General features: G+C 67.3%; 1 protein-coding gene across 1 annotated transcript in view; it reads left to right on the top strand.

The window, feature by feature from the left end:
* LOC135192784 (rho guanine nucleotide exchange factor 11-like) overlaps positions 1–20,489 on the top strand; it is a 41,455-nt gene that overhangs the window by 6,299 nt on the left and 14,667 nt on the right. Inside the window, 22 exon segments of the mRNA XM_064176161.1 lie at positions 2,094–2,129; positions 2,762–2,850; positions 3,696–3,794; positions 4,657–4,706; positions 4,797–4,854; positions 6,542–6,717; positions 6,895–6,966; positions 8,159–8,278; positions 8,849–8,903; positions 9,011–9,087; positions 9,909–10,025; positions 10,858–10,932; positions 11,741–11,842; positions 12,604–12,702; positions 13,890–13,932; positions 14,887–14,983; positions 15,106–15,228; positions 16,235–16,258; positions 17,199–17,343; positions 18,267–18,366; positions 18,641–18,670; positions 18,970–19,093. Of these exon segments, the coding sequence (XP_064032231.1) occupies positions 2,094–2,129; positions 2,762–2,850; positions 3,696–3,794; positions 4,657–4,706; positions 4,797–4,854; positions 6,542–6,717; positions 6,895–6,966; positions 8,159–8,278; positions 8,849–8,903; positions 9,011–9,087; positions 9,909–10,025; positions 10,858–10,932; positions 11,741–11,842; positions 12,604–12,702; positions 13,890–13,932; positions 14,887–14,983; positions 15,106–15,228; positions 16,235–16,258; positions 17,199–17,343; positions 18,267–18,366; positions 18,641–18,670; positions 18,970–19,093 (1,911 nt within the window).

Raw genomic sequence — 20,489 nt, 5'->3', positions numbered from 1 at the left:
TTTCCCATCTATTTCCCACCTTCTCCCCCTCCATTCCTCCTTTTTCCCCCCACTCCTCCCTTTCCTCACTCATTTATCTTTTCCCCACCTACTTCCTTCTTTTTTCCATCCATTTCTCCCATTCCCCACCTATTTCCCTCCTTTTCCCACCTATTTCCCTCCTTTTTCCCCTCCATTCCTCCTTTTTCCCACCCATTTCCCTTTTCCCTCACCTGTTTCTCCTCTTTCCCAACCATTCCTCTTTTTCCCATCCATTTCTCCCTTTTCCCATCTACTTCCCATCTTTTCCCCCTCCATTCCTCCTTCCCCCTCCCCACTCCTCCCTTTCCTCACCCATTTCCCCTTTTCCCCTCCTGCTTCCCTCTCTTTTCCCATCCATTTCTGCCTTTTCCCATCTTTTCCCTCCTCTTCCTCCTTTTTCCCTCCCATCCCTCATTGTTTGCCTTGGATTTGCTTCCTTTTTCCCATCTCAGCCTTCAGCTTCCAGCAGGATTTTGGTTTCATCCTTTCCCCCTTCCCATTTTATCTCCCCCTGCCCTGTGCCCACCTCCTGCCCTGGCAGCCTGCTGTGCCCTTCCCCCTCCCTCCTTCCCATTTCCCCCTCCCTCCTTCCCATTTCCCCCTCCCTCCTTCCCATTTCCCCCTCCCTCCTTCCCATTTCCCCCTCCCTCCTTCCCATTTCCCCCTCCCTCCTTCCCATTTCCCCCTCCCTCCTTCCCATTTCCCCCTCCCTCCTTCCCATTTCCCCCTCCTTCCTTCCCATTTCCCCCTCCCTCCTTCCTTCCCTCCCTCTCCTTCCCTCCCTCTCCTTCCTTCCCTCTCCCCCCCCTCCCCAGTCAGCCCCCCGAGGGCATCCCCTCCCCCCCGCAGAGCTGTGCCCGTGGGCAGCCTCAGCGCTGCAGCCTGGCACCCAGTGGGTTGCCCCTGCCAAGGCCTCAGCTCCTTCCCGGCGCTTTTCCAGGGCTCCAGGAGCTCTTCCTGGCTGGGGTCCAGCCCCGGGGGGGCTCTGGAGCTGCCTGCTGGAGCCTGGAGCTGCCTCTGGCCCCAGCTAAGGCAATTAGGAAGCAGCTTAAGCAAAGCCGAATTAAGAGACTCTTTTAGGCAGCACTAAGCCAGCCCTGGCCCGGGGGTGCCCATGGGCACAGCCCTGGCACCTGCCAGCCTGCCACTGCTGGGGGACTGGGGGCACCTGCATGGCCTGGGGGAGCTCAGGCCTGGCACTGATGGGTTGAGGGAGCTCAGGCCTGGCACTGATGGGTTGGAGGAGCTCAGGCCTGGCACTGATGAGTTGAGGGAGCTCAGGCCTGGCACTGATGGGTTGGGGGAGCTCAGGCCTGGCACTGATGGGTTGAGGGAGCTCAGGCCTGGCACTGATGGGTTGGGGGAGCTCAGGCCTGGCACTGATGGGTTGGGGGAGCTCAGGCCTGGCACTGATGGGTTGGGGGAGCTCAGGCCTGGCACTGATGGGTTGAGGGAGCTCAGGCCTGGCACTGATGGGTTGGGGGAGCTCAGGCCTGGCACTGATGGGTTGGGGGAGCTCAGTCCTGGCACTGATGGGTTGGGGGAGCTCAGGCCTGGCACTGATGGGTTGAGGGAGCTCAGGCCTGGCACTGATGGGTTGAGGGAGCTCAGGCCTGGCACTGATGGGTTGGGGGAGCTCAGGCCTGGCACTGATGGGTTGGGGGAGCTCAGGCCTGGCACTGATGGGTTGGGGGAGCTCAGGCCTGGCACTTGGGGGCCCTGAGGATGCTGCTGTGGGCAGGTGGAGGCTTGCCAAGGGGGCATTTGCCCAGATGCCCTCTCCCTGTGCTTCCCCAGACCCAGGGGTGACGCTGCTGGGGCCGGGGGGGCAGTGCCAAGGGCTCAGTGCCCCCTGGTGAGCTGTGCAGCCCAAGGAGCTGAGTCTGTGGGGCCAGGCTGAGGCCTGCCCTGAGCACTGGGGGTGCCCCCAGGCCGTGCCTGGGCACAGGGAGGTGTTGTTTTGGGGGTGCCACCCCCCTGCCCACTCTGCTCTCTGTCACCTCTGCCTCTGCTTTGTCTCCTCTCTGCTGCCCTCGGGGTGCCCTCTGTGCCACCACCACCCCCCCTGGCAGAGGACAGGGCAGCAAGAGGCAGCCTCAGGTGCCCAGGTAAGAAGCTCCTGGGCTCTGCTGCTGCTCCTCTGCTGCATCCCAGCCTTGGCAGTGCCAGGCAGAGGCTTCCCTCCCCCAGCAGCTTCTTCATCTCCTTCCTCTTCCTCCTGCTGCCTGCCCTGCTCTGAGCTGTGCCAGCTCTGGGTGGGAGGAGAAGAGGCAGGAGAGAGCCCTGGGGGGGGCTGGGGGAGGCCTTCAGGGAGTGCCCAAAGCCCTCCTGGGGGGCAGGAGCCAGGATTGGACCCCCCCAGGGAGCCACTTCTGGGATGCTCCTCTGGGAGACTGCCCTGGCACCTTGGGTGGCACCTTGGGTATTTCTTACTGGCTCTGGGATGTTCCCCTGGCACCTTGGGTGCCTCCTGCTAGCTCTGGAATGCTCTCCTGGCACCTTGGGTACCTTCTGCTGCCTCTGGGATGTTCCCCTGGCACCTTGGGTGCCTCCTGCTGGCTCTGGAATGCTCTCCTGGCACTTTGGGTGGCACCTTGGGTGTTTCTTTCTGGCTCTGGGATGCTCCCCTGGCACCTTGGATACCTCCTGCTGGCTCTGGGCTGGTTCTGTCCCCGATGCCAGACGTGGCTGGGAGATGGCACCTCCCAGCTGTGCCCCCCTGTGCCCTCTGCCCTGCCAGGTTGAGCAGCCTCTCCTCCCTGGGGGACTCCTCCGAGCGAAGGTCTCCTGGGCACCAGCGGCAGCCCTCGGACGCCTCTGAAGGCACAGGTGGGTACCTGCTGGGCACCTGCAGGGCACCTCCAGCCCAGCCCCCACCCTGCAGCCAGCAGGGACAAACCCAACCAGAGACCCCCCCCAAAACAGCCTGGCCCTGGCATGGTGCCACCCAGAGGGCATCTCCCACCTCTCTCTGGGCAGCCTGTGCCAGGCTCTGCCCACCCTCAGCACCTCCAACTTCTCCTTCTCTCCAATGCCAACCTCCCTCTTGGCACTCCCAACCCCTGCCCCTTGCTCCTGCCCCCACAGCTCCTGCCCCACACTCTGTGCCCAGCTCTGTGCCCAGCTCTGCAAGCTCTCCACAAGGCCTCGAGGGCATCTCCTGGCCTCTGCCTTGCCCCCTGGCACCACAGCCCAACCCCCCCTGGCTGCAGCCTCCTGCCAGGCAGTGCAGAGCCTCAGGAGGTCTCCCCTCAGCCTCCTCTTCCTCAGCCTCCCCTGCCCTCTCCTGTGCCCTCTGCACCCCCTCCATGCCCTCCTGGCACCGAGGAGCCCAAACCCTGCCCCCAGCCTGCCAGCAGTGCCCTCCCCAGTGCCCATCCCAGGAGGCACAATCCTTGCCCAGCTCCTGCTGCCCACACTGCTGCTGATCCAGCCCATGCTGCTGGTGCCCTTCCTGCCCACCTGGGCACCCCCTGGCACATCTCCATCCCTTGGCACCAACCCCCCCCAGCTCCTTTCCCCCTGCCCCCAGCCTGGATCCTTCCCGTGTTTGTCGCATCCCAGAGCTTGGCACCGGCAGGGCAGGGAGGGGAGGGGGGTTGGGCACCTGTGGGTGCCCAGTGCCCACTGCAGGCCTGGGCCTTGAGCTGCTGGTGCCCTCCTGTGCCTGGCAGGGCTGGTGCAGCGCTGTGTGGTGGTGCAGAGGGACCAGAATGGCTTCGGCTTCACCGTCAGCGGCGACCGCGTGGTGCTGGTGCAGTCAGTGCGGCCTGGTGAGGGCAGGGGGTGCCAGCTGCTGCCCAGCTGCTGCCCCAGGGCACCCCTCACCCCCTGCCAGCCACTGCCCCGTGGCAGAAAGAAGAGAGGAAGCTGCTGGGGCAGAGCCAGAGCCGGGGGGAAAGGGGCTGGGGGTGGGTAGAGGGTGAGGGGTTGGGCAGTAGCAGCAGCAGCAGGAGGAGGAGGGCACAGGCTGGCACAGGCTGCCCAGGGAGGGGGTGGAGGTGGCCAAGGGCAGGGTGGGTGAAGCCTCCAGCTGGTGGCCCCTGGTGCCTGTGGGGTGCAAGGGGCTGGGGGTGGGCAGGGGCTGGGGGACAGCAGGAGGAGATCCTGCAGCAGCTCTGGGGAGCTGCTGAGCTCCTGGGCTGGTGCCCAGCAGTGTGGGCAGCAGGGGCAAGGGAGGGCACCCTGCAGAGCCCTGCCCAGCTGTGGAGGGCAGGGCACAGAGAGGGAGCTGCTGGAGCAGGGCCAGAGGAGGGCACAGCAGTGCTGGCAGGGCTCTGCTGGGTGCCAGGCTGGGAGGGTTGGGGTGGCACAGCCTGGAGAGGAGAAGGCTCCAGGGAGAGCTTCAGGAAGCTTCAAGGCTTGGGGCAGAGACTGGCACTGGGGAGGGCACTGCTGGCACCATGCCAGGGGAAGGCTGTTTGGGGCTGCAGGGGGTTGCAGTGGGGGTGCCCTTGGAAGGTCCTTTCCACCCAAGCCAGTCCATGGCTCTGCCCCACTCCTGCCCGCTGGTGCCCATCTCCCCACCCTGGCAGGGCACAGCACCCAGGGCCCAGCTGGCAGCTGTGCCCCTGGCTCCCTGCTGCTGTCCCTTTGTCCTTGCTGACCTCTGTCCCCTCCTCCCTTGTGCCACAGGGGGGGCAGCCATGAGAGCAGGGGTGCAGGAGGGCGACAGAATCGTCAAGGTGAGCACCCCCCCGAGGCTGGCAGTGCCCACCTCTAGCTGCCAGCTGGGCACCACCCTGCCTGTGACCCTCTTCTTGTGCCCCTCCCAGGTGAATGGCACCATGGTGACCAACAGCTCCCACCTGGAAGTGGTGAAGTTGATCAAGTGTGAGTATGGCCCCGAGGAGCTCTGCCTGGCACCAGCTGGCATCCAGCTTCCTCAAGGTGCCCCCTGGGGAGCTGGTGCCAGCTGCTGGGGCCTGCCCCTGGCTCACAGCAGCCCCATGGAGGCTCCAGGCTGGGGGGAAGGAGCTGGGGGCAGGAGCTGGTGCCAGCTGCTGGAGAGGAGGCAGGGGGTGCCCAGGTGGGCAGGAAGGGCAGCAGCAGCCTGGCTGGGCCCAGCCACAGCCTTTGGCTCTCTGCAGCTGGTCGAGAGGAGGCTGGAGCCAGGGCAGGGTTGGGCACCGCTGCCAGGGCACAGGAGCAGAGCAGATGCCCTCAGGGTGCCCCAGGGCAGCTCCAGCTGGGCCAGGAGGGAGCAACTTCTGCCCTGCAGCCGTGCCCAGGCCTGCCCAGGGGCACTGCTGGAGCCCCCAGGCCCTGCAGCTGTGGTGCTGAGGCCGTGGCTGAGCCCCAGGGCCCAGCTCCTGCCCGGCCTGGCCCAGACCCTGCCCAGCTCTGTGCCAGCCGCAGCCAGCGCCAGGGCCTGGGGGCAGAGCAGAGCTCTGGAGAGCTCCTGCGGGGGCAGCGCCGAGGCTGCGGGCCCCGGGCAGGGGGTGGGGGGGCAGGGCAGGGTGGCACCAACCTTCTTGGGCTTGGGGAAGAAGGGCAACCACTTGTCCCTGTCGGGCAGGGCCTGGCACTTGTCGCTGGCACCAGGCGGGCGCAGCTCCCGGCAGCGGATGCCAATGTGGCTCATGTAGGTGCTGAGGGCAAAGGCCATGGGGGAGCTGCAAGAGAGGCAGCAGCAGGCTGCAGGGCACAGCTCCAGCTGCAGGCACAGCTGCAGGGCACAGCTCCAGCTGCAGGCACAGCTGCAGGGTACAGCTGCAGGGCACAGGCACAGCTGCAGGGCACAGCTCCAGCTGCAGGCACAGCTGCAGGGCACAGCTCCAGCTGCAGGCACAGCTGCAGGGTACAGCTCCAGCTGCAGGCACAGCTGCAGGGCACAGCTCCAGCTGCAGGCACAGCTCCAGCTGCAGGCACAGCTGCAGGGCACAGCTCCAGCTGCAGGCACAGCTGCAGGGCACAGCTCCAGCTGCAGGCACAGCTGCAGGGCACAGCTCCAGCTGCAGGCACAGCTGCAGGGCACAGCTCCAGCTGCAGGCACAGCTGCAGGGTACAGGCACAGCTGCAGGCACAGCTCCAGCTGCAGGCACAGCTGCAGGGCACAGCTCCAGCTGCAGGCACAGCTCCAGCTGCAGGCACAGCTCCAGCTGCAGGCACAGCTGCAGGGCACAGCTCCAGCTGCAGGGCACAGCTGCAGGGCACAGGCACAGCTGCAGGCACAGCTGCCAGGTGCAGCTCCAGCTGGGTCAGCAGCAGAGGCTGCAACATCATCTCCCAGGGCTCCACTTGGGCAGCAGAGGGCACCTGGGTGGGCACCCAGGGAGGGGAGGCAGGGGGCAGGTGGGCACCCAGGGAAGGGAGTCAGGGGGCAGGTGGGCACCGGTGGAATCCCCAAGCCCTGCAGGGGTCTCCAGCCCCTGGCACTGTGCCATGGCTTGGTGGTGCTGCCCTGGCAGTGCTGGGCACAGGCTTTGCCCTCGATGCCCCTTCAAGGCCTCCAGCCCTTGCCCGGCCCCACTTTAACTCTTCCTCCTCCTCCTCCTCTTCCTCCCTCCCCGCTCTGCAGCCGGCGCCTATGTGGCTCTGACCCTGCTGGGTTCCCCTCCCCCCTCCGCGGCTCTCTCCTCTTCCCAACCCGACGGCAGCAGCGCCCCGGGGGGGCCCAGGACCACCTCCTGCTGCCCCCCACCCCCCCCGCCGCTGCCTCCTCCCCAGCGCATCACCGAGCCCAGGCCCCTGCAGGTACCCAGCCCCGGCCCCTGCTGCCAGCCTGCGCCTGGCACCGCTGCCCGCCCTGCCCCCCACACCCCCGAAGCGACGCGGCCGTGGGGAGGGGGCTCTGGGGAGGGGTCGCTGGGGGCTGGGGGAGGGGCGGGGGGGGGCAGCGAAGCTGCAGCTGCGTCTGTGCTGCCCCCGCAGGACCCCGAGGTGCAGAAGCATGCGGCCCAGATCCTGCGCAGGATGCTGCGGCAGGAGGAGGCAGAGCTGCAGGTAGGAGCCGGGCACCGAGCTGGGCACTGAGCTGGGCACCGAGCTGGGCACCGAGCCGGGCACTGAGCCGGGCACCGAGCCGGGCACCGAGCTGGGCACCGAGCTGGACACTGAGCCGGGCACTGAGCCGGGCACCGAGCCGGGCACCGAGCCGGGCACCGAGCTGGGCACCGAGCCGGGCACTGAGCCGGGCACCGAGCCGGGCACCGAGCTGGGCACCGAGCTGGACACTGAGCCGGGCACTGAGCCGGGCACCGAGCCGGGCACCGAGCCGGGCACCGAGCTGGGCACCGAGCTGGGCACCGAGCCGGGCACTGAGCCGGGCACCGAGCCGGGCACCGAGCTGGCCACCGAGCTGGGCACCGAGCCGGGCACTGAGCCGGGCACCGAGCCGGGCACCGAGCCGGGGGAGGCCTCTGGGGATGGGAGGAGTGTGGAGGTGGTTGGCATGGAAGAGTTCCCTGCCCCGAGGGCAGCCCAAGCCCAGCGCAGCCTCAGGGCTCTGGCAGCACCTCCAGGGGTGGGCACTGCCAGTGCCAGCCTGGGCAGCCTGTGCCAGGCTTGGAGAACCCTTCCAGGGGAGGAGTTTCTTGTGGCCAAGCTGAGCCTGTCCTGGGGCCATGCTGCTGGTGCCCTTCTTGCCCACCTGGGCACCCCCTGGCTCTTCTCCAGCCCTTGGCACCAACCCCCCCCAGGTCCTTTCCCACTGCCCCCAGCCTGGAGCCATGCACCAAAGAGCCCAACCCTGCCCCCGGGCTGTGCCCTCCCCAATGCCCATCCCAGGGGCACAGTCTCTGCCCAGCTCCTGTTGCCCACACTGCTGCTGATCCAAGCCATCCTGCTGGTGCCCTTCTTGCCCACCTGGGCACCCCCTGGCTCCTCTCCAGCCCCCCCCCCCACCAACTCCCTCTGCTCCTTCTCCCTCCTGCCCCTTGCCCACCTTCCTTGTGTGCCCTCCTCACCCCCTCAACACCCTCCTGGCACTGAGGAGCCCAAACCCTGCCCCCCAGGCTGCCAGCTGTGCCCTCCCCACTGCCCTTCCTGAAGGCTTTCGACCTCCAGCCTCATCCAGTGCCACCCTGAGTGCTGTGGGCAGTGCCAGGCTCTCAGCTGAGCTTCCCCCCGAGGCGGTGGGGAGGTTGGCACCGGGGGGGGCACTGGGGCAGCTCTGAAGGTGTCCTGCCCTGCACAGAGGTTCTATGAGGCCTACAGCAGGCAGCCTGGCAGCGAGGTGGAGGAGCAGATCGAGGGGGCACGGCGCAGGCTCAGCCAGCTGCAGCTCAAGATCCTGCAGGAGACTGGCAGCTGCCTGGTAGGCACTGCAGGGCACTGCTGGGGGCACCACATGGGGCACTGCAGGGCACTGCTGGAGCACTGCTGGGGGCACTGCGGGGCACTGCTGGGGGCACTGCAGGGCACTGCTGGGGCACTGCAGGGGCACCACATGGGGCACTGCTGGGGCACTGTTGGGGGCACCACATGGGGCACTGCTGGTAGGCACTGCTGGGGCACTGCTGGGGGCACCACATGGGACACTGCTGGGGCACTGCTGGGGGCACCACAGGGGGCACTGCAGGGGGCACTGCTGGGGGTTCTCTGGTAGGCACTGCAGGGGGCACCATTGGGGGCACTGCTGGGGGCACCATAGAGGATACTGTTGGTAGGCACCACAGGGGGCACCATTGGGGGCACTGCTGGTAGGCACCACAGGGGCACTGCTGGGGCACTGCTGGGGCTGCTTCCACCTCCCCCATCCTGCCTGCGGCTTAAGGAGACCCTTCTGGGGTGGGGGTGGCATCCCCTGGCATCCAGATCATGTGCTGGGAGGTAGCTCATGCCCAGGGTGCCAGTGGCCATGCCAACCCAAGTGCTCCCCTTGCAGGACTCAGGGAGGCTGTGCAGTGACTCCAGCCTGGGCAGCGTGAGGGCAGTGCCAGGTGAGTGGTGCTGCCAGCTGGGGTCACCTCCTCCTGCCTCCCTCCCCCCTCCCTCCCCGGGGCTCCTGGCACTGCCAGGCCTGGCTCAGGGTCTGCTCTGCTGCCAGGTCGCCTGTCCCTGGACTCTCAGGACGGTGACAGTGGCTTGGAGTCGGGGCCTGAGCGACTGCCCTCGGCCAGCGAGGTGAGAGGGTCCCTGTGGGCACGGCCCTGGCACGGCCCTGGCATGGGGGAGGGAGCACCCAGCTGGGGAGATGAGGAACTGCAGCTGGGGCTGGAGCTTGGCTCTGAGCTGCCCAAACCCAGCGTGGGAGGGAGGGAAAGGAGCTCTGGAGGGCATCTCCTGCACCCCTGCCCCCCAGCAGGGCACCCCCAGCAGCCTGCCCAGGGGGCACAGTGCCCAGGGCAGGGCTGGGCAGCTCTGCACACCAGGAGGCTCCACAGCCTCTCTGGGCAGCCTGCTCCAGGCCTCAGCACCCTCACAGCAAACAACTTCCTCCTCCTGGCACCCACTTTGTGCCCCTTGGCACCACTCAGCGGATGCCAGCCCCAGCCCTTTGCCCTCCTCCACACCCTTGAGCTGTTGCTGGGCACTGCCCAGATGCCCTCTGGGCAGCTCTGGAGCTGCTGCGCTTCTGCTGCTGCTGCCTTGGCACTGCCCCTGCCCTGCTGCCCCTGCCCCTGCCCTGCTGCCCCTGCCCTGCTGCCCCTGCCCTGCTGCCCCTGCCCTGCTGCCCCTGCCCCTGCCCTGCTGCCCCTGCCCCTGCCCTGCTCCCCCTGCCCCTGCTGCCCCTGCCCCTGCCCCTGCCCCTGCCCTGCTGCCCCTGCCCCCCCCGAAGCCCTCCCCTACCTTCTCTGGGTGCCTTCCTCACCCTCACCCTCCTCTCCTGCCTCCCCCTGGCAGGGTCTTTGTGGCCTCCAGAGCCTCCTGCTGGCTGGGCAGAGCCTCCTGCCCTCGGGCAGTGCCCAGGTGCCCGCTGAGGCCTCTGCTGCTGTGCCCAGCAGGTGTCCCTCACCCACCCTGTGCCCTCTGAGCGTGCCCTGGACAGCCCCAGGACCTCCCCCGTGCCCAGCTCCCGCCTGTGCCAGCACCGCCGGCAGGGCTCCGACCCCCCCGAGCAGGTGGGTGGAGGATGATGAGCACAGGGAGGTGAGGAAGGCTGCAGGCAGCCTCCAGACCTCCCCCCGAGGAGCTTCTTCCTCTCCTTCCTCTTCCTCCTCCTGCTCCCTGTCCCTGTGCCAGCTCTGGGTGGGAGGAGAAGAGGCAGGAGAGAGCCCTGGGGGGGGCTGGGGGAGGCCTTCAGGGGGTGCCCAAAGCCCTCCAGGGGGGGGCAGGAGCCAGGATTGGACCCCCCCCAGGGAGCCACTTCTGGGATGCTCCTCTGGGAGGCTGCCCTGGCACCTTGGGTGGCACCTTGGTACCTCCTGCTGGCTCTGGGATGCTGCTCTGGCACCTTGGGCACCTCCTGCTGGCTCTGGGATGCTGCTCTGGCACCTTGGGCACCTCCTGCTGGCTCTGGGATGCTGCCCTGGCATCCTGGGCATCTCCTGCTGGCTCTGGGATGCTGCCCTGGCACCTTGGGTACCTCCTGCCGGCTCTGGGATGCTGCCCTGGCACCTTGGGCACCTCCTGCTGGTTCTGGGATGCTGCCCTGGCATCTTGGGCATCTCCTGCTGGCTCTGGGATGCTGCCCTGGCACCTTGGGTACCTCCTGCTGGCTCTGGGATGCTGCCCTGGCACCTTGGGTACCTCCTGCCGGCTCTGGGATGCTGCCCTGGCACCTTGGGTACCTCCTGCTGGCTCTGGCATGCTCCCCTGGCACCTTGGGCACCTCCTGTCTCTTCAGACAGCCTCCAAACCCCCTCCTGAGGAGCTGGAGGGGGGAGGTGGGAGATGCCCTGGCAGAGCTGGGCACTTGGCCTGGCACTACCTGTGTCTCCTCCTTCCCTGCAGGGCACAGAGAGGGCAGGAGGAGCTCTGATCATCGGCCCCGAGGAGGACTGGGACCCAGGGGACTGCAGCAGTGAGGTACCAGGGGAGGGTTGGCACAGGGCTGTGCCCACTGCCCGGCCCTGGCACCTCTGTGGCAGGTGGAGGCCTTTGGGAAGCAGAGGCAGGAGTGGGGCAGGAAGGCTCTGGGGGTTGGGATGGCACCAACCTGGGCACCAAACCCTGCCCACAGCTGCCAGGCCCACACCTGGCTTGGACACCTCCAGGGGTGGGCACCCCAGTGCCAGCCTGGGCAGCCTGTGCCAGGCTTGGAGAAGTTTCTCCTCGTGGCCAAACTGAGCCTGCCCTGGGCCAGCCTGAGGGCATCTCCTGGCCTCTGCCTTGCCCCCTGGCACCACAGCCCAACCCCCCCCCCCGGCTGCAGCCTCCTGCCAGGCAGTGCAGAGCCTCAGGAGGTCTCCCCTCAGCCTCCTCTTCCTCAGCCTCCCCCCCCCAGCCCCCTCTGCTCCTTCTCCCTGCTCCCCAGACCCTTCCTCCCCTCCCCTGCCCTCCCCTGTGCCCTCTGCACCCACTGCATGCCCTCCTGGCACCCAGGAGCCCAAACCCTGCCCAGCTGTGCCCTCCTCAGTGCCCATCCCAGGGGCACAGTCCCTGCCCAGCTCCTGCTGCCCACCCTGGGGCTGGTCCAGGCCATGCTGCTGGTGCCCTTCTTGCCCACCTGGGCACCCTTGGCACCAGCCCCCCAGCTCCTGTTCCCCTGCCCTCAGCCTGCAGCCATGCACTGAAGAGCCCAACCCTGCCCCCAGGCTGTACCCTCCCTGGTGCCCACCCCGGGGCTGGCACAGGTCTCCTCCCTGAGTGGCTTCTGTGCTCTGCTCCTCCCCAGGGAGATTTCCTCTTCCAGGACCTGGCCAAGCTCAAGTCTCGTCCTGCCCACCTGGGGGTCTTCCTGCGCTACATCTGCTCCCAGGCCGACCCCAGCCCCCTGGTAAGGACCCCCCCGGTGCCAGGGGACCCTCCCCTGGTGCCAGGGGACCCCCCCGGTGCCAAGGGAACCCCCCCGGTGCCAGGGGAACCCCCCCGGTGCCAAGGGAACCTCCCCGGTGCCAGGGGAACCCCCCCCCCGGTGCCAAGGGACCCCCCCGGTGCCAAGGACCTCCCCTGGTGCCAAGGGACCCTGCCACACTCAGTGCCAAGGGTCCCCCACCCAGTCCAGAGGGTTTCTCATCTTCCTCTTCCTCCTCCCTCTTCCTCCTCCTCCCTCTTCCTCCTCCTCCCTCTTCCTCCTCCTCCCTCTTCTTCCTCCTCCCTCTTCTTCCTCCTCCCTCTTCCTCCTTCTCCCTCTTCCTCCCTCTTCCTCTTCCTCTCTTTTCTTCCTCCTTCTCCCTCTTCTTCCTCCTCCTCTCCTCTTCCTCCTCCTCCCTCTTCCTCCTTCCTCCCTCTTCCTCCTTCCTCCCTCTTCCTCCTTCCTCCCTCTTCCTCCTTCCTCCCTCTTCCTCCTCCTCCCTCTTCCTCCTCCTCCCTCTTCCTCCTCCTCTCTTTTCTTCCTCCTTCTCCCTCTTCTCCCTCCTCCTCCTCTCCTCTTTCTCCCCCTCTCCTCCTCCCCCCTCTCTCCCTTCTTTCCCCCCCTCTCTTTCTTCCTCCTCTCTCCCTTCCTCCTCCCCTTCTCCTCCTTACTCCTCCCACACTCTTCCTTCTTCCTTCCTCCTTCTCCTCCTCCTCCTCCTCCTGCTCTGCTCTCCCCTGCAGCTCTTCTACCTCTGCTCTGATGTCTGCCAGCAGAGCAGCCCCAGGGACTGCAGGGCCTTGGCCAGGGACATCCTCAGCATCTTCCTGGACAGGAACGCGGTGAGGAGCAGGGCGGGGCCGGGGCGGGGCAGGGCGGGGCCGGGAGGGGCTGCCCAGGGCAGGGTGGGGCTGGGGTGTGGCAGGGTGGGGCCGGGAGGGGCAGCAAAGTGCCCAGCAGCCAGCAGGGTGCCCACATGGGCACAAAGGTCCCCTCGAGGCTCTGCTGGGGGCATGGGGCAGAGGGTGGGCAGCAGGGCAAGGGTTAGGTTCTGCTGCCACTCTGCTGGGCCCTGGGCAGGGCACCTCTGGAGTGCTCTGCCCTGCCCTGGGTCCTGCCCTGGGTCCTGCCCTGGGTCCTGAGCTGGGTCCTGAGCTGGGTCCTGAGCTGGGTCCTGCCCTGGGTCCTGCCCTGGGTCCTGAGCTGGGTCCTGCCCTGGGTCCTGCCCTGGGTCCTGCGCTGGGTCCTGAGCTGGGTCCTGCCCTGGGTCCTGAGCTGGGTCCTGAGCTGGGTCCTGAGCTGGGTCCTGCCCTGGGTCCTGCCCTGGGTCCTGAGCTGGGTCCTGCCCTGGGTCCTGCCCTGGGTCCTGAGCTGGGTCCTGAGCTGGGTCCTGCCCTGGGTCCTGCCCTGGGTCCTGAGCTGGGTCCTGAGCTGGGTCCTGCCTTGGGTCCTGCCCTGGGTCCTGCCCTGGGTCCTGCCTTGGGTCCTGCCCTGGGTCCTGCCCTGGGTCCTGAGCTGGGTCCTGAGCTGGGTCCTGCCCTGGGTCCTGCCCTGGGTCCTGAGCTGGGTCCTGAGCTGGGTCCTGCCCTGGGTCCTGAGCTGGGTCCTGAGCTGGATCCTGAGCTGGGTCCTGAGCTGGGTCCTGAGCTGGGTCCTGCCCTGGGTCCTGCCCTGGGTCCTGAGCTGGGTCCTGAGCTGGATCCTGAGCTGGGTCCTGAGCTGGGTCCTGAGCTGGGTCCTGCCCTGGGTCCTGAGCTGGATCCTGAGCTGGGTCCTGCCCTGGGTCCTGCCCTGGGTCCTGAGCTGGGTCCTGAGCTGGGTCCTGAGCTGGATCCTGAGCTGGGTCCTGCCCTGGGTCCTGAGCTGGGTCCTGAGCTGGGTCCTGCCCTGGGTCCTGCCCTGGGTCCTGAGCTGGGTCCTGAGCTGGGTCCTGCCCTGGGTCCTGAGCTGGGTCCTGAGCTGGGTCCTGAGCTGGGTCCTGAGCTGGGTCCTGAGCTGGGTCCTGAGCTGCTCTTTTCTCTCTCCACAGCCTCTCCGAGTGAAGGTTTCTGAGCAGCTCCTGGCTGAGATTGGTGAGGAACAGCTCTGGGAGCCTGCCCTGGCACCTTGGCACCTCCTGCTGGCTCTGGGAGCCTGCCCTGGCACCTTGGCACCTCCTGCTGGCTCTGGGATTGTGCCCCTGGGCTGGGCACTGGGGAGGGCACTGCTGGCAGGCTGGGGGCAGGGTTTGGGCTCCTAAGTGCCAGGAGGGCATGGAGGGGGTGCAGAGGGCACAGGGGAGGGCAGGGGAGGAAGGGTCTGGGGAGCAGGGAGAAGGAGCAGAGCAGGGGGGGGGAGGCTGAGGAAGAGGAGGCTGAGGGGAGACCTCCTGAGGCTCTGCACTGCCTGGCAGGAGGCTGCAGACAGGGGGGGGTTGGGCTGTGGTGCCAGGGGGCAAGGCAGAGGCCAGGAGATGCCCTCGAGGCCTTGTGGAGAGCTTGCAGAGCTGGGCACAGAGCTGGGCACAGAGTGTGGGGCAGGAGCTGTGGGGGCAGGAGCAGGGGGCAGGGGTTGGGAGTGCCAAGATGGAGGTTGGCAGTGGAGAGGAGAAGTTGGAGGTGCTGAGGGTGGGCAGAGCCTGGCACAGGCTGCCCAGAGAGAGGTGGGAGATGCCCTCTGGGGTAGCACCATGCCAGGGCCAGGCTGTTTTGTGGGGGGGGTCTCTGTTTGGGTCTGTCCCTGCTGGCTGCAGGGGGTTGGGCTGGGTGAGCTCTGCAGGTGCCTTCCACCCAGCCATGGTGCCATGGGTGCCAGCCCAGCCCATGCCCTCTGGAGATGCCAAAGGAGGACCCCAGAGGACCTCTGCAGGTCTCTTCCTGCTGCCCTCTCGGGTCTGGGGCCTGGAGCTGCTCAGCTCTGTCCCTGTGGCCCCTTCTGGGGGCTGGAGCTGGTCCCTGGCAGGTGTCTGGTGCTGAGGGCTTGGGCTGGAGGGAGGGCAGTGGAGGAGCTGCTGCTGGGTGCCAGCTGTGCCCCTGTGCCACCCGCAGAGAGCCGCCTGCGGAACGGGGACGACGTCAGAGCTGCCCTCTTGGATGCCCAGGAGCTGGTGATGCCTGAGATCCAGGAGCAGATCCAGGACTACAGGTACCAGAGCTGCCCTCTTTGCCCACCTCGAAGCAGCTCCTGCCCACCACGGGGGGTGGGGGTGGTGCCAGCTGCCAGCTTTGGCACCCCTGCCCCCTGCCCTACCTTCGTCTCCTCCCCAGGACCAAGCGCACCATGGGCCTGGGCAGCCTCTATGGGGAGAATGACCTCCTGGAGCTGGATGGGGACCCCCAGAGGGAGAGGCAGGTGGCAGAGAAGCAGCTGGCACAGCTGGGTGACATCCTGTGAGTGCCATCTGCCAGGCAGCTGCCAGCTGAAGGGGTGGGCAGAGGCGTTTGGGGCAGGCGCAGGCTCAGCTCTGCTGCTTTGGCCCTGCCTGCTCTGCAGGTTGCCTGTGCCCTGTGCCAGCTTCTCTTTGGCAAAGAGGGCACAGGGTGGGCAGAGGGAGGTGGGGAGGGGGCTGAGAGGTGCCCCTCAGGGGTCTTGGCTGTGCCCACTGCTGCTTGGGTGCTCCTCAGCTGTGCCACCGAGGGATGGAGCTGACCTCCGCAGGGCACTGAGGGCTGCAGGAGTGGCACAGCTCAGGGGGGTTGGGGGCACAAAAGCCACCCAGGGGGACCTGAGGTTGGCACTGCTGGAAGCCAGGAGGGCATGGAGGGGGTGCAGAGGGCACAGAGGAGGGCAGGGGAGGGGAGGAAGGGTCTGGGGAGCAGGGAGAAGGAGCAGAAGGGGGGGGGGGGAGGCTGAGGAAGAGGAGGCTGAGGGGAGACCTCCTGAGGCTCTGCACTGCCTGGCAGGAGGCTGCAGCCAGGGGGGGTTGGGCTGTGGTGCCAGGGGGCAAGGCAGAGGCCAGGAGATGCCCTCGAGGCCTTGTGGAGAGCTTGCAGAGCTGGGCACAGAGTGTGGGGCAGGAGCAGGGGGCAGGGGTTGGGAGTGCCAAGAGGGAGGTTGGCATTGGAGAGAAGGAGAAGTTGGAGGTGCTGAGGGTGGGCAGAGCCTGGCACAGGCTGCCCCAAGAGAGGTGGGAGATGCCCCCTGGGTGGCACCATGCCAGGGCCAGGCTGTTTTGGGGGGGGGGTCTCTGTTTGGGTCTGTCCCTGCTGGCTGCAGGGTGGGGGCTGGGCTGGAGGAGCCCTGCAGGTGCCCCCAGTGCCAGCCCAGTGCTTGGCTGCCAGGAGGGGCTGGGGCAGGCTGTGGGTGGTGACTCTGTGCTGGTACTGGGCACGATGCCCACAGCCCCCTGCCCACCCCCCCTGCCCTTTGACCCCTTCCTCCCCTCTCTCTCTGCAGGTCCAAGTATGAGGAGGACAGGAGGTGAGTGGCCCTGGGGCACTGCAGGTCACCCTCCCTGTGCCCCTTTTGCCCTCTGGCCCCATGCCAACCATGGCCCCAGGTGCCCTCAGCCTGCCCCCTGCCCCAGCCCCTCTGTGCCCTTCCCTGCACCCTGCCCCAGCCCCTCCATGCCCATCCTGGGCAGGCTGAACACTGCCCTCAGGCTCCTGCCCTGCCCCTGCCCAGCCTCCTCACCTGCCTCCTGCCTCCCTTCCCTGTGTGCCCACCCAGATGCCATGACACAGTGCCAGGGGATGGAGACCTCTGCAAGGCCTGGGCATTCCACCTGTGCCAACCTGCCCCTTCCCCTCCTTCCCTGTGTGCCCACCCAGGCGCCCTCTGCTGCCCAGAGGGAGCTGTGTGTGCCCATGGGTGATGGAGTCCCAGGGCTGGGCAGGGGATTGGGGTTGGAGGAGACCTTGGAAGGGGCATCGAGGTCAAAGCCTGTGCCCAGCACTGCCAGGACAGCACCACCAAGCCATGGCACAGTGCCAGGGGCTGGAGACCCCTGCAGGGCCTGGGGATTCCCCCGGTGCCCTCCTGCCCCCTGCCTCCCCTCCCTGGGTGCCCACCCAGGTGCCCTCTGCTGCCCAGGTGGAGCCCTGGGAGATGATGTCGCAGCCTCTGCTGCTGCTGCCCAGCTGTGCCTGCAGCTGTGCCTGCAGCTGTGCCTGCAGCTGGAGCTGTGCCTGCAGCTGGAGCTGTACCCTGCAGCTGTACCCTGCAGCTGTGCCTGTACCCTGCAGCTGTGCCTGCAGCTGTGCCTGCAGCTGGAGCTGTGCCCTGCAGCTGTGCCTGCAGCTGTGCCTGCAGCTGTGCCTGCAGCTGCAGCTGTGCCCTGCAGCTGTGCCCTGCAGCTGTGCCCTGCAGCTGTGCCTGCAGCTGGAGCTGTGCCTGCAGCCTGCTGCTGCCTCTCTTGCAGCTCCCCCATGGCCTTTGCCCTCAGCACCTACATGAGCCACATTGGCATCCGCTGCCGGGAGCTGCGCCCGCCTGGTGCCAGCGACAAGTGCCAGGCCCTGCCCGACAGGGACAAGTGGTTGCCCTTCTTCCCCAAGCCCAAGAAGGTTGGTGCCACCCTGCCCTGCCCCCCCCACCCCCTGCCCGGGGCCCGCAGCCTCGGCGCTGCCCCCGCAGGAGCTCTCCAGAGCTCTGCTCTGCCCCCAGGCCCTGGCGCTGGCTGCGGCTGGCACAGAGCTGGGCAGGGTCTGGGCCAGGCCGGGCAGGAGCTGGGCCCTGGGGCTCAGCCACGGCCTCAGCACCACAGCTGCAGGGCCTGGGGGCTCCAGCAGTGCCCCTGGGCAGGCCTGGGCACGGCTGCAGGGCAGAAGTTGCTCCCTCCTGGCCCAGCTGGAGCTGCCCTGGGGCACCCTGAGGGCATCTGCTCTGCTCCTGTGCCCTGGCAGCGGTGCCCAACCCTGCCCTGGCTCCAGCCTCCTCTGGACCAGCTGCAGAGAGCCAAAGGCTGTGGCTGGGCCCAGCCAGGCTGCTGCTGCCCTTCCTGCCCACCTGGGCACCCCCTGCCTCCTCTCCAGCAGCTGGCACCAGCTCCTGCCCCCAGCTCCTTCCCCCCAGCCTGGAGCCTCCATGGGGCTGCTGTGAGCCAGGGGCAGGCCCCAGCAGCTGGCACCAGCTCCCCAGGGGGCACCTTGAGGGCATCTCCTCTCCTGCTGGGGGAGGAAGCCAAGCCCCAGCTGGCTCCAAGCCCCTGCCAGGGAGCTGCAGGAGGCCTCCCCCAAAGCCTCCTCTCTGCTTCCCCTCCCCCCTGGCTCCAGCCTGGCCTGGACCCTCTGCAGCTGCCTCCTGCCCCTCCAGCAGCTCCTCGCTGCCAGCTGCCTGATCCTTGCCCCCGTCCCTTACCCTGGTGCCACGGGGGCAGCAGGCAGTGCCAGCCTGGGGGCTGTGCTGCTGACCCTGGGGGCTGTGCTGCTGACCCTGGGGGCTGTGCTGCTGACCCTGGGCTCCGTTGCTGCCCCCTGGGTGGTGCCAGCAGAGCAGCAGCAGCAGGAAGGAGAAGGAGGCCCTGGAGGACAAGAAGCGCAACCCCATCCTCAAGTACATCGGCAAGCCCAAGGCCTCCTCGCAGAGCAGTGAGTCCGGCGGCCAGCGGGGGGCGCTGCTGCCACCTTCGTGCCCTCGGGGGGGGCTGCCCAGGTGGCTTGGGTCACCCTCTGGGGCACTGCTGCAGGGCAACCTGCACCGCTCAGGTCCCATCGGCCGCTCCCTGCCCTCCTCCGGGCAGCAGGTCCCAGGGCTCTGTGCCCCCCACCCGTGCCCTGTGCCCCCCACCCATGCCCTGTGCCCCCCACCCGTGCCCTGTGCCCCCAGGGCTGGTTTCTCATCTCCCTTTTGTTTTCCTTTCAGCATTTCATGTCCCTTTGTCCCCCGTGGAAGGTAAAAGCTTTTTCTTTCCCCCCCCTCCCCTCATCTGCTTACTTTGAGTTGGCCTCCAGCCCCCACCCCACCCTCCTCACCCAGCCCCTCAGGGTGGGCTCAGGTGGGTGCATGGTGCCCCCCAACCTTGGCAGCACCACCTCATGGTGCCACCACCAGCACCACCTTCACCTCCGCCAGCCCGAGCTGGACTCCGCTCCCAGCTCCCCCCAGGGAGGTTGTGATGCCAGCAGGGGTGGGCAGCAGCAGGGGCATGCCCAGCCCAGCCTGGCTGAGGTTGGTGCCCTGCTTCTGCCCAGCAGTCAGGCCTGGCAGCGTGAGGAACATCATCCAGCACTTCGAGAGCAGCCAGCAGCAGGAGGGCCAGGAGCAGGGCAGCCAGCGGCGTGCCAGCGGCGGCACCGAGGAGCTGCTGCCAGACAGGTGGGCACGGAGGGGCAGGGGCAGCACCAGCTGGCACAGAGGGGCAGCACCAGCTGGCACAGAGGGGCAGGGATAGCACCAGCTGGCACAGAGGGGCAGCACCAGCACCAGCTGGCACAGAGGGGCAGCGGCAGCACCAGCTGGCACAGAGGGGCAGCACCAGCTGGCACAGAGGGGCAGCAGCAGCACCAGCACCAGCTGGCACAGAGGGGCAAAGTCAAGGGCACGGAATCAGAGCCACAGACAGGGAGTGGCAGCCACAGCATCAGTGTCAGTGACAGTGGCAGTCACAACATCAGCCTCAACAGGCACAGAGGGGCAGAGTCAGGGGCACAGAGTGACAGCAGCATCCTCAGTGGGCACAGAGTGGCAGAGTGGCAGTGGCACCGTCAGCCTCAGCTGGCACAGAGGGGCAGTCAGGGGCACAGAGTGACAAGAGTGACAGCATCATCCTCAGTGGGCACAGAGTGGCAGAGTGGCAGTGGCACCATCAGCCTCAGCTGGCACAGAGGGGCAGAGTCAAGGGCACGGAATCAGAGCCACAGCCATAGAGTGGCAGCCACAGCATCAGTGTCACAGAGTGACAGTGACCGTCACAGCCTCAGCCTCAACAGGCACAGAGGGGCAGGGACAGCATCAGAGTCACAGAGGCAGAGTGACAGTCACAGGGTCAGGCACAGAGTCACAGTGTGACAGTCACAGAGAGTCAGGCACAGAGTCACAGAGTGACAGTCACAGAGGCAGAGTGACAGTCACAGAGTCAGGCACAGAGTCACAGTGTGACAGTCACAGAGGCAGAGCCACAGTCACAGTGTGACAGTCACAGAGGCAGAGCCACAGTCACAGAGTGACAGTCACAGGGTCAGAGCCACAGTCACAGAGAGTCAGGCACAGAGTCAGGCACAGTGACAGTCACAGTGTGGCAGTCACAGAGTCAGAGTGACAGAGTCAGAGAGTGACAGTGACAGTCACAGCCTCAGCCTCAGCAGGCACAGAGGGGCAGGGACAGCATCAGAGTCACAGTGACAGAGTGACAGTCCTTGAGTCAGCCTCAGAGCCAGTGACAGTCACAGTCAGAGCCAGATTGAGCCACAGAGTGACAGCGACAGAGTCCCAGAGTGGCCCCATCTGGAAGGGACCTCCGGAGCCCATCCAGTGCCAACCCTCGCCCCCGGCAGGCCCCCAGCAGGGACATCCTGCTCTGGCTCAGCACTCCCAGAGCCTTGCCCAGCCCCTCCCTGCCTACCTCCAGGGCTGAGGCCTCAAGCACCTCCCTGGGCACCCTCCCGCGGAGCTGCAGCAGCCTCCTGGCAGGGGACTTGTGGCACTGAGCCACCCTCAGCCTGCCCTGCCCTGGCTGCAGCCCAAGGCTGCCACTGCCCTTCTGCCCTTGCCC

This window comes from Pogoniulus pusillus, chromosome 43, assembly GCF_015220805.1.
Source record: "Pogoniulus pusillus isolate bPogPus1 chromosome 43, bPogPus1.pri, whole genome shotgun sequence".
NCBI classification, from domain to species: domain Eukaryota; kingdom Metazoa; phylum Chordata; class Aves; order Piciformes; family Lybiidae; genus Pogoniulus; species Pogoniulus pusillus.
This window is presented reverse-complemented; position numbering and strand designations above follow the sequence as displayed.